The sequence below is a fragment of the Microtus ochrogaster genome, chromosome 1 (genome assembly GCF_000317375.1).
Source record: "Microtus ochrogaster isolate Prairie Vole_2 chromosome 1, MicOch1.0, whole genome shotgun sequence".
NCBI lineage: Eukaryota > Metazoa > Chordata > Mammalia > Rodentia > Cricetidae > Microtus > Microtus ochrogaster.
Window position 1 is genome coordinate 120,787,071 of NC_022009.1, and position 12,916 is coordinate 120,799,986.

Genomic DNA, 12,916 nt, shown 5'->3' on the forward strand with positions numbered 1-12,916 from the left:
AGTCATACCTGTAAATCTCTCTACAGCTTTCTCCTCCCAGCTATCAAAGTGAGCTCAATAGCAAAGCAGTTAAAAAACTGCTTTTTAGAAACTTGCAAGGTTTGAATAATAAACGAGCGTCTCTCTGGTCTTCCTTCTGAAGGCATGCCACCGTCACTCACCATTTGTGCCATTTATCTGTTTGCCAGGACAGCCCATGGCCACTCACCCCTTCTTTGTTCTAGCCCCAGGAGGCTGACCTCTGTGGACAATGGAAAGGATCTATATGGCAGCTGTGCCCTTGCTCTCTGGCCTCTTGCAGAAGAAACTAGAACCAGCAGTCGGATGCCCCACCTTCCTTACTGTCCCCAGAAAGGCAGTTCCTCTTCCTGCTCCAATACCCTGCCGTTCTGCTACTACCTGATTTCCCTCTGCTGAGTCTAGCCTGGTCATGCTCACAGTCCCAGGACTCTTAACTATGTCTCACTGGCTGTCGTGTTACTCTGTGTCTTACAAGCTGTATACGGAAGTTTCTGTTCTGCCTGGTCCTGCAGTCGTTCAGTCCCAAAGAAACATACAGAGGCTTATACTCATTATAAACTGTTTCACCTATTAGCTCAGGCTTATTATTAACTAGCTCTTACAACTTAAATTAACCCATAATTCTTGTCTATGTTTAGCCACGAGACTTGGTACCTTTTCCCAGTGCAGCATTTTCATCTGGCTTCCTCTGTGTCTGAGTCTTTCCTCTTCCCAGAATTCTCCTAGTCTGGTTGCCTCGCCTATACTTCCTGCCTGGCTACTGGCCAATTAGCATTTTATCAAAACAATACGAGTGATGAATTGTTACAGGGTACAAGAGCATTATCCCACAGCAACAAGTAATCCTCTGCACTGATGCTTTCAGTGTAACCGAAAAGCCCGCTGCTGGCCATCCAGCGGTTCTATTCCGGGGTCACTTACATGCACCGTGTGAACCAGATCAGCTGCCAGGCACTGCTTCAGCTTCTCATCGCTGCCGGTTCCATGCAGCACCAAATCCGGCATGTATGTAGCGCAGTAACCCGCCAGAAGTGAGCGGCCAAAATTTCTAATGCTTGGTTTGCTGGTGCTCTGAGAACTGAGACAACATGAGAATGATTAAATACTTAGTTAGAAGCACTCACTTTTGTATTACAGTGGGAACAAAGCCCCCAATGATAGAGAAAATATCATAGTCTCCTATAGCCCATATCAGAATCTAGAAGGAGATCATGAATGTGAGCAAAGAGGGGATTTTTTTGGAGGAAAGAAAGTATGTTAGTTAAAATGGAAGCCTGGAAAAAAACATATACTTTTTCTATGGCTCTTAAAAACTTCATTTTTAAGCCAGATGTCAGTGTAAGGTCAGCCTATGCTACACAGTGAGACCTTGTCTGAAAAAACCAAGGGATCTGATCTTATTCCTCACACTGAGCACCATGATGTTCAGTATGTCAGTATCAGAAGTATGAAAGAGGAGGCTGCAGATCACGGTGCCCAAAGCAAGGCTTCATGAATCTGACCTCATCTGCAGAGGGAGGAGTTCCACCACAGTGGGGAAGAACAGAGGGAACTTTTATTTGCAACTTTCAGTCACCACAGACCAAAGGGCCAAGCTGATGGAGTGTTAATGAGAATATGAAGTCATGGTGGGTGTGACACCAGGTAGAGCTCTCCCCTCCCTGCTACCGTGGCTGCTGTGACCCTTCATGCCCCCCAAATGTCAAGAGCTACAAAGACAACCAGTCACCAGTCCTCTGTCAAAGAACACAGCTCCACCGAGACTGTGAGCATCCTTGGAGACCACACAGGCTGGGACCCCCTGGAAAGTAACTGGCGACCCCTCTAATATTTAAGAAAAAACATGTATGGCGTGTAAAGTGGTCGTTGACAGCTACCGTGGTCATAGAGTCAGGCTGGGGACAGACTCTAATTCCCCGGGCAGTGTTACCTTGGCAGAGGCAGCTCCACTTCCAAGGACCCTTCAGTCCTGTCACAAGTGTGACCTGGGTCTAGCGGGGTTAATGCGCACACCTCATCGTCACTGTCTCCGAGAGCACTATCCAAGCTTTCATTCCTGGGAATGTCTCCTTGCATTCTGAAGTGGGCCTTACCACTGGCATCCCCACAGGGGACATGTGAAGCACCCAGCAGGCCACCCTGCTGTCTACATGTGTTTACAGGCTGTGATGAAGGTCTTTTCCTGCCTTTTAATTGCACATCTCCAGTGTGTTCCAGTGGTTTCTGGCCACTGGCTGCTGCACAGCTAGAAGGTTCGAGGGGGCCTTGAGCTTGGCCAAGCTGTCCCACAGCACCTGCCACGAAGTTGGCCTGGAGGTGTCTATCCTCAGGGACACCTTCTCCCCCTGAGAACTGGTCCTGAGGAAGGGCGATGTCCCTTTGAAAGTCAGCTTTGGAGGAACACCTAGAGCAATGCTGGTCTTGAGCCAGGCCAGTGTCCATGGTAGGCCTGGCAGAGGCACTAGTCCCATGGAATGGTCCACAGGTCTTTAGCCGCTCCTCCATTTTTTTGGTGCGGCTTTCAAAGTCGGACTCTGGAGAGACGGAGCTTCCAATGTGGAAAGTGACCTTTTCAACAGAAGGCTCCTCCTGGGGACGTCTGTCAGGGCAGGGCCAGGCTGATGATCTATCAGTTGCTTTCTGTAGCATCTCCCCGTGCAGCTCCTCATGGACAGCTCTACAATCCATCCTTATTCTTACTCTGGGAACCTCACAGCTGGGAGGTCTTGAAGAGCCATCTTGGGGTGCCTCTTGATCATCCTGGCTGTCCTCATAGAATACATCTTGAGGTGTCCAGGAACTGTCAGGTTCTGCCTCTCGGAATCCCACACTACTGGCCTCAGAACTCTGCTCTGGCCTCTTGTATTTGTTTTTCTCAGGACTGTGACCCAGTTCATGAGTATGCGCGCCCTCTGGGGTCTCGGCGACTCCTGTAGGTTCCGGGCTCCTCCTCTCCGTGGTCACTGGCGGTAGGACCGGCGGCACAAGAGCAGGCTCGTCTCTCACCGTGACGACCACGTACTCAGACTCTTCCACCTCTCCCTTTTCCAAGGCAGTTACAATCTTGCTCCCATTTATAACCTGGTCATCCTCACTAGGAGTCCCATTCCAGGTCAGCTGATTCTCTTGTAGTTCCGAACAGCGGAGAAAGTAGGTCAGGACATAGAGGATGCGCTGGACCAAATCCTTCTGCTTTCCAATCACCACTGTGCGGGTCAGTCTCACCGGAGAGCCTATCGCTCCATAAAGGTCACCTACAGGGCAAAGACGGACAGAAGACAAAGTCCTCTGGTGTTAGCATATATGGAATATCTGCCCTCTACAAGAACAAAACTAGTTACTTGATTTCTCTTAGTATGTCCTGGTATAAGTCCATTGTATTTCAGGGGTAGACTGCACACCCAAGAATACCTGAGCCACACAAATTGGTCTTGATAGCTTTATGCTCACTAATAAGGTAGACAGCCAACATCTACTGAGTGGGTAGGTACTCACAGATTATATTTGCACAACCAAGCAAATCAACCAGAAGGCTGGAAGCCATTAACACTGGAAGCAGTGTCCCATAAATAGAGATGCTCCTTAGTGGCAGTTACAAAGAAGACTGGGGGACATCAGGACTCGGCTGGGGAATGCGTTCCTAGTGAGGCAGGAAGCCACAGGCTAGAGCAAACTAAAATTAGTAGACCGAGGTTGAGAGAAACATTGTGAGAATGGGCAGGAAGCTCTCTCTAGGGAACCATAAGGAAGTCTGTCCTTGGGAGTGTTTGCCCCAGTGCACAGCTTCCAAGAACATTTAAAGGGCAGGACAGAAATAATAATAAACAACTTTTCTATAAAAAGACAAGACTGAAGGCTTAGAGAGCTCAGAAGTACAGGGAGATGCTATGGTTTGATCTGAGAGAACTGCCCTGACCACGAGCTCATGCCGTGCCCTCCTTCTGATCCTGTGTCCCCACATTTCAGGACATCACAGTCACTTCAGGACTCAGAGGTGTTTCTGTGGCCTCAGTACTACATCCAAGCTGGTCCTGGTCACGTGGGCCCATGATCCCAGTTACTAGAGAGGCGGAGGCACGAGGATCATGAGTTCCAGGCCAGCCTGGTCTACACAGTACGAAACAAGCAGGCAATTATTTCCCATCTCTCCATAAATACACAGATCTAAAAAATGTTACCAGATTGTTTGAACCTGTTTTAAATTAATTTTCTAAGTGTTGGAGCAGCATGGTCTATGATTTCTCACAGACCACAAAGGGTTACTCCTATAGCTGGTACACAGCAGCAAAACTAGAAAAGAAGCACAAAGCCCTGTCCTCGGGGGAAGGGTTCAAAATCCTCCATTAAAAAAAATGGAAAAAAATTGGGGTCTTTTGAAAGAAATGGATAAAGAGGTAAGACATATTGCTAAGTAAGGGTTGGTACTGTGGGATAATGTTTTTGTACACTGTAAAGATTTTTTCACTTATATTAGTTTAATAAAATGCTGATTGGCCAGTAGCCAGGCAGGAAGTCTGGTGAGGCAACCAGACTAGGAGAATTCTGGGAAGAGGAAAGACAAAGTCAGTTACCAGCCAGACACAGAGGAATCAAGATGAGAATGCCTTACTGAGAAAAGATACCAAGCCACATGGCTAAACATAGACAAGAATTATGGGTTAATTCAAGTTGTAAGAGCTAGTTAACAATAAGCCTGAGCTATAAATAAATAAACAGGTAGATAGGTAGGTAGGTAGATAGACAGACAGACAGATAAGCAGGCCTTCTGTGTGTTTCTTTGGGACTGAACAGTCGCAGGGGACCAGGTGGAACAGAAACTTCTGTCTACAGGTTAGGAAGTAAGTGCTGAGCTAGAGTATTCAGAAAGTGTCTGAGGGCCTAGGTTCATTTCCCAGCATCCACATAAGAAGCCAGGTATAGATACACTTGTCTGTACCCAAACTGCTGGGCAACAGAGAGCTCCAGATTCAGTGAGAAAATCCTTCTCAAGGGAACAAGGCAGAGTAACAGAAGAGAACACCCGACCTGACATGGTTACATGCACCTGCACCATCTATACGGATATACACATGCACATAGACACACGCATGCCCACATTCTGCTGAATAAAAAATGATGAGCAGCAAAACTAGATGATAGTTAGCATCAAAATCAAGGTGAGCAACCTCTTCTGCAGAGAGGAGGAGAAACAGAAGATGTACACTTTCTTATTGTTAGACTAGATTTACAAGTGTTTATTACTTTTGCTTTTTTGGTCAGAAAATAACTATTTGCTGCAAACAAAAGATAATGCTCTAAAACACAGAGATAAGTTTCACTTCAACCCTCCCAAAGACTTAGTTTCCTTGTCTATAAAATGGAAAGTCTTACAGGTATCTTGATATCTTGTGATAGTCAAGGGTCAAGCCTAATAGTCATTCAATCCCCATGAAGAGCAGATCTCACCAGGGTGAAGAAAAGAGATGGCATGTTTGAAAACAGGTCAGGTAGGATTACCCATTCTGCAAGGAGAAATAGAAATGAAGAAAGATACACACAGTTCTGCTGTCTGGGGGCCTCATCAAGCACAGCGAGATGCACACAGTAGTGATTCTGGGAGAGGGGCGGGGAGACTGGAGCAGAAATAGATTTTAAAACAAGGGTTCCCAAAAATCTAAATGTCATGTCATTCATGCAGTTTAAGTTTGTGCATCCGGGAAGATCAATGAACTCCGAGCAGGAGAACACAAGTAAGAGTAGATAGACCAGCTGCAGCAGAACTGTCCAAACCTTGAAGGCAGCAGGCGAAAGCCCACTCAGCTCAAGGGCAGGTTTCTCTCCTACAGCAAATTCTATATTGATGTGGGAGTGTCATATATCAATCTGTTGATTTCATTGGTTAAGCAATAAAGAAACTGCTTGGCCCTGATAGGTTAAAACATAGGTGGGAGGAGTAAATAGAACAGAATGTTGGGAGGAAGAGGAAGGGAGCTCAGAGACGCCATGCTCCCCTCTCCTGGGCAGACGCATGAAGCTCAGACCCAGGATGGACATAGGCTAGAATCTTCCAGGTAAGCGCACCTAGCGGTGCTACACAGATGATTAGAAATGGGCTAAATTAATATGTGAGAATTAGCCTAGAAGAGGCTAGATAGAAATGGGCCAAGCAGTGTTTAAATGAATACAGTTTGTGTGTTGTTATTTCAGGCATAAGCTAGCAGGCGGCCAGGGTGCTGGGGACGCAGCCCCACCGCTCCTATTACAAACACTATATTGAGACACCACATCCTAAAACTCACATTTTACAGAACGTCTGCTATCCTGTTTAAATGCTTTTCTGCCCACCAATGGCTCCCACAGGCCACTGGTGGGTATTATCTCTAATGTGGAAACCCCGTGCATGGTGCCCATGGGAACAAAGTCACCAGCTCACCGCCTTAGAGTATGGAGAGACCGTGGCTAAGAAATGGCACAGGAGAGACGAGAGGTGTGGGCTGTCCTGATGAGCTCTCAGCAAGAAGCTGAAATCATTCAAGATAGAGCTGGTTTTATTCCTGAGGAAACTAGATTAAAATTACACCTGCACTGTTGTGTAGGCCGCAGAGCTTGCATTTTCCTGCCTACCATGGCACACAGAAAGAACTGTCTACATCCTCGAATCATGGAAACGCCTTCAAGGCTGTCAGATGCCTTCCTGGTGCAAGGCTTCATTCATTCCCTCCTCAACCAGCTCCGAACAACACCTGGACCTTGGAGGGCGTCTTCTCAAGAAGAGAGAACTGAAGACCTTCGGTGGTGTCTATCTCCAAAGAAAAGCAATGAACAAGCCCACAAGAAGGGATTTCTGCCTTGTTACACTGAACACATGAAATCAGTGGCTCCAGGGAGCTCAATCCCATAGGAGAAGCATGCCCAAGTCTAAATACATTTATCTAATTAAATGCACGTGGCTTCATTACCATTGTTTGAAAATCGACTCTACACCAGGACACACTATTTCCTTAACATCCAGCCCATTCCCCTTCAGGGGGAAACAATACACTTTGGAAAGGCTGTCTTCCCGTTGAGGAAGACAACATAAGACCCTCAAGAAGAGCTTCTCATCCCCCCGAACAAGGTGGAAAGTTTTGAACAGTTCCTTGTATCAAGCATCAAAATATTAAGCACTGCACTTTATTTTTTATTTATTTTTTTTTTTGAGACAACGCCTTGGTTAAATAGCCCAGACTAGCCTACAACTCACAATAATCTTCTACCTCAGTCTCCCAAACCCTGGGGTAACAAGTCAGGTAACTTGTTACTCTCCATGACTTCTTTAGTTAGTTCATTAAAAGCACACCTATTACTTACCCTATGAGACTTGTATCTCCTTTTGTGTCTCACAGGCATAAGGACAAGAAAGTAATTTACGCTATCAAAGAAGGACACCTGTGACAGGCAGGGTGAGAATCTCATCAATTAGCATGTGTATACAGCACTAGCAACATTGTGTGTTTGTTATGGTTTCTGAAACACCCTGCTTGCTAGGACTAGAGTGCTTCCCCCAGCCCACTGCTGTTCCTACCAATTACCATTTGGAGATTCCCTCAACTAAGCCTTCCGGGAAAACCTCATCCACCCTCTTTCTCCCTCTGTAAATGCCCCACAATGGACTTCTCAGGTAACAGCAACAGAGCAAAAGTGTTTGTACACCGATTGCATCTCACAGTAAACACAAGTCCTGACCCCACCCCGTCTGATGTGTGCTTGCTTATCTACACATGAGGCCCCAGCCAGGTTCCATCCTTAACACACAGAAGGAAGAGGCCCAGGAAGGCTAGCTAAGTGCCTGCCTGCAGAAAGGAACCAAGTGCAAGGCTTGGGGGCCCATATCATCCACTTGCCCACCCTTCTCCACCGGCTACAGTGTTCTCAAACGATCTGGTCATGGATCTGCCTTGTCCAGCAGCCGGCAGACTACTGCATCCGAGAGGCTGAGCTCCAGCACACAGGCAGAATGTCGTGTAAAGTCACTTTGACGCTCGCTGAGAATGAGTCCAGGCACGCAACCCCAGTCTCGCCTATGAAGCGCTAGGTTCCTAGGTGCAGCTTTCCCCTGGTTTTCTGTTTCCCCAGCCACTCTATCCTACAGGCAATGGTTCTCACTTGAGTTCCTTTGGTTGCCCCTCCCCCCAGGGAAGCTTGGCAATGTTGGGAGACATTTGGATGGTTATAACTTTGGGCAGAGAGGAACTGTACTAAGATCTAACGAATGGACGTCAAGAGTTTGCTGAGCAACCTATGAGAAGTGAGGGAGCCCTCCTCTGCCCCATCACAACTCAGCCATAGAGAATCATCTGGCCCAGTCGGTCAGTAGCTAAGGAAACCAAGACAGGATGAACAGCCTCTGCGAAGTGGAGAACTTAGTTGACCAATACTGCCTCAAAACAAAGCTACCGGTGAGGGAGAGGGATGTGGAGCAGTCTCAATCCTGCAAGAGACAATCCTTGAATGACTGGGCTGGAAAGCCAGTACAAGCCATAATTTCCAGCACCCCGCCTTGCCCAGCCCATTTCATCAGATATATCCTCTGAGCAGTCAGATTAGTACTAACCCAGCTGGGCCCAGAGAGGATTGTACGGATGTGTTTTGGCCAGCATGTTCACCGACTGAGAGGTACGCTTCTCCGAGAAGGCTTTAATTGGGGGGTGATCAACAGGCATGACAGTTGGTACCCAGGCCAAGTGGTAGGTTAACACTGCAGTCAGTAAGGCGGCAAAAAACCTTGGAAAGACGGACAAAAGCACACCAAAATTAGTCAAATACAGAACACAGCCACGTCCTGTGCAGAGCACACACTGGCTTGGGATCTGCCCACCAGTTATGCTTACTGGTTTTTGTTGACCTGCTCTATCAGAAGTATAAATTCCTTGAGGAAGCGCTGGCAGAGCTGGGTTTTTTCCAACGTACTCGACATCATGGTGAGCCACACTGGTTCGGCTATCCTCGGAACAGAATACAAGTTCCAGATAGTCCCTCTACAGGAAGAGAGAAGGGACAAGAACAGTTGTTTTGGGTATCTTAGTATCAAAGAATAAAGCTGATCACTGTAATTTGGATATGTGTTCGCCTTAAGGAATTAAAAAATAAATTAACACAGGTTGGCAAGACAGAAGAATCATACTTGGATTAGACTATGTAGCCATGTGCCTAAAGCAATCAGGACAGAACACGAATCTACCTCGGCAAAAAATAGAAAACAGAAAACAAACAAAAAAACTTCACACCTCAAAAAACAGTATTTACTGAGTGAAGAAGCTGTGACCACAAACTGTACATAACAATAACCATCAAAGGGTGTCCACTTAAGAGTGCGGGGGTGGGGAAGACATGGGAGGATCCTGAGAGGGGTAGTAAGTAGCAAGGTCGAGGATTTACCTACGAAACTCACGTCTCAGCTGGGCATGGTAGCACACACTCTTAAATCTCAGCACTTGGGAGGCAGAGGCAGGTGGATCCCTGTGAGTTCAAGGCCAGCCTGGCCTACACAGAGTGAGTTCCAGGACAGATAGGGTCTCACTATATAGCGCTATTTCAAAAAACCAAACCAAAACAAAACAAAAACAACAACAAAAAAACCCCAAAAATCAAAAAACAAAATGAAACAAACAAAAAAGTCTCTAAATATTAGTACATTATTTTGTCTGATTCTGGAGGGCTCACGGTCAAAATAAGTAAACGACTTCTATGTACACAACCTTAGCTTTTTGATTTCCGGTTTTCACCCCTGAAAGACTAGTGTTCAGAACAGCATCCAGACCCTCAAGCACAAGCCAGCGCTGAGTGTGACCCCTGCAAGGCCGTCTGCAAACCTAGAGCTGCCCCAAGGAGACGGCTCACCCATCATCTCCACAGTACTTCTCAAAACGAAACAACCTAAGCAGTTCTGTTTCCACAGCCAGTGCTCAGGAAAAGTGGTTACACTGCTTCAAGCAGCACTGAGCCCATCAGCGAAAGAATGGTCTAATATTCTAGGAAATGTAATTTTTTTCACCTCTCAGCTATTCGGCTCATTCACTCCCAACGGCTTTGCCGTGAGATTCCATTCCCGACTGAGAGACTGGCTCTGAGAAACTCGGATGAGCGCAGCGGGAGAAATCCCCATACCTGGAGCAGAGTACCTTGCCACCCACACTCTGAGGGCAAGGACTACAGAAAACCAGTGCCCGTAGGTGATTAGCGGAGGCAGAGGTCAGTTAGATTCGCTATCCAGATCAGGGCACGGACCTCAGGCATGGCATGTGCACCAGACCCACCCTGGCAGGTGAGAGCTAGGTCTCCACAAATGTACACACTATCCATGAGCTCTAGGGGATAAGACGCACCCCTGAACCCAAGCTTCTCCGTCTGTGAAAAGGGTAGAGGGGTTTCCCCTTCATCATTAATGAGACGATAGACGTAAGATCATGGAACTGACTTGTATGACATCCTTTAAAATTACTTTCTAGTTCTAATGAAAATAATACCCTTAATCTAGGTGAGGTGATGCACGCCTTAATCCCAGAACTCGGGAGGCAGAGGCCAGTGCATCTCTGAATTTAAAGCCAGCTCAGCCTAGTATGCAGTTAGTTCTAGGTTAGCCAGGACAGCACAGTGAGACTATCTCAAAATAAACACAAAACAACGAGAAAACCTAACAACACAACAAAGAAGAAAACTATTTCAATTAAGAGCCACCAGGCACAGTGAAGATTACTTGGGGCTGTGTTACTCAACCTGTCCTCACACAGGTGGAGACATTAAAATGACTACAAACCGCCAGTCCCCCAAATCTTCTGAGAGAGAGAGAGAGAAAGATAGAGAGAGAGAGAGAGAGAGAGAGAGAGAGAGAGAGAGAGAGAGAGAGAGAGAGAGAGAAGCTCACAGCAGTTGGCAATACAGTGGCTCATCATTTCCTGCTGGATTTTCAAACCTCGTACCTTACCTGAATTCTCCCAGAGCTTCCATCAGACGGCTCACATAAAACTGGACACGGAGACTTGATTCTGCGATCTTCCTACAGGAGATCATGGCCTTCATGGGAGAGAGTGAGGCAAATTACTCTCGGAGAAGAAATTCCTTTATAACTGACCAGCTAGTGCTCATTAATGAATGATGATTTTATAAGAAATTTAAACACACATAGCAATGGTGCATCCCCTCATCAAAAAGCAGTAATTTCCTTCCCTCCCTACAGCAACCAGTGTCGGATCTCCAGCCTTAAAAATCCCAAGGCCCATCATTCTAGGGCACATTTTGACTTCCTTATGCAGGCCATCTGACACACACAGACAAGTGCTGTCTTTGGCTGCAAATATCTCCCGTTTGCCAGTAGGTTGCAGTCTTAATACCTTTCATTTTCTTATTGAAGTGTTTGCTTGGAATGGATCCCAGGGCTTTGCACACGCTGCGTAGGTGCTCTAACCCTGCGCTGAGCTGCACCCCATCCCTTGTACACGCTGTACCCTTGAGCACGTACATCCCCCATCCCCTACCTTCTCAATGGCACTCTTCAGCCTGTTCATGTGAGATTCAAACAGGGGGAAGTGGGAGAAAAAGAAGTCCTGGAAGTTCTGCTGTGCTGCTTCTCTCTCGCACAGGGAAAAGATGATGCTGATGGCAATTTTCTTCCTTCTCACCATGGCTGGATTGGAGCTAGAGGCTTCGTCAGCCAAGCTAAACATCTCATCCGCTGACCTGGAGGAAAATTAAGTTTGAAATTGAAGTGGCCATGGATCAGTGAATCACTGAAGATAAGCTGTCTTGCTGTGTGATGATACCTCAGGAAGCAAGGCAGACACCGAGAACTGAGCTGGTCATTCACCTGCCTCAGATCATCATCTTCTCTCTCCTTTGTCATGGAGACTGAAGGACCACTTACCACACATCATCACCCTGCCATCAAGAGAAGTTCAAATGAAAGCCACTGCCCATTTGAAGGTTTACCTCTCATCCTTTCAACTGTATTTAGGAGGAGTGCCAGACACCAGCTCAACCAAAACACAGGTTCTAGCTGTGCTTGTTGTACAGGCCTGGTGACCCGAGTTCCGTCCCTGAGACTCACAGAAAAAGCTGGATGTGGCAGTGCACACCTGAAATCCTAGCATTTCCACTGTGAGATAGGAGGCAGGGGCAGAAGAGCTGGTGGAGGACACACTCACAGGCCCGCTAGCCTAGAACACGACACACACGAGAAACAAGAGAAACCCTGCCTCAATAAGCTAGAAGGCAGGAACCGACTCCTGAGAGCTGCCCTCTGACGTCTACACAAGCCCTCTGGCACACGTTGGTTTGTATCAAACAAAGAAACAAATGAAATCGGTCCTTGGTTTTTGTTGATAGGCAAGAATAGCTGATACACTGAAGACTGGTCCTGTGGTCCTGCGGAGTATTCTGTTTACAGGGGGACGCACACTTCAAGGCTTACTAGTGCCTTCCCCAGGGCTATTAAAGCCACCAGAGGAAGCTACTCCTTTAAACGCCCTGATGAAGCCAAGTGATTGGCTGACTGAGAACTCTGGGAAAGCCACTAAAGCAGCAAGGCTCAACACTCTTTGGGTACAGGCAAGTTCTCAAAGAACTTATGATCCTTCTGAGAGGCGGCTTCTGTAATAAAAGAACTACAGAGCCAATAAATTCTTGATACATATCTGATCTGTCTTAGGGATAATACAATTCTGGTTGAACCACAACTCTGATTTAAATGCTGTGAAAAGCCGGGCAAGCGACCACACAGCTACTAACACAGAGTGAAAGGGAGAGCGTTTGCTCTGTTCTCCAAAGGCACTGCAGCGAGAGTCAGCGGCTACTGCAGATGTGTGCAGCTAGCCTGCATGCAACACGACAGCATGCAACACATGCTCTCTTGGTGGCCAACTTTACCATCTTTTGGGCTCTA

At 47.0% G+C, this 12,916-nt stretch overlaps 1 protein-coding gene across 1 annotated transcript in view; it reads right to left on the reverse strand.

Moving 5' to 3' along the window:
* The window catches only part of Fnip2 (folliculin interacting protein 2), a 90,236-nt gene that overhangs the window by 14,727 nt on the left and 62,593 nt on the right, over positions 1-12,916 (reverse strand). The window contains exons 9-14 of the mRNA XM_005344120.3: positions 11,514-11,715; positions 10,964-11,052; positions 8,871-9,017; positions 8,594-8,763; positions 1,952-3,275; positions 943-1,099 (exon numbers count right to left, since the gene is read on the reverse strand). Coding sequence (XP_005344177.2) covers positions 943-1,099; positions 1,952-3,275; positions 8,594-8,763; positions 8,871-9,017; positions 10,964-11,052; positions 11,514-11,715 — 2,089 coding nt within the window. The remainder of the gene's footprint in view (positions 1-942; positions 1,100-1,951; positions 3,276-8,593; positions 8,764-8,870; positions 9,018-10,963; positions 11,053-11,513; positions 11,716-12,916) is intronic.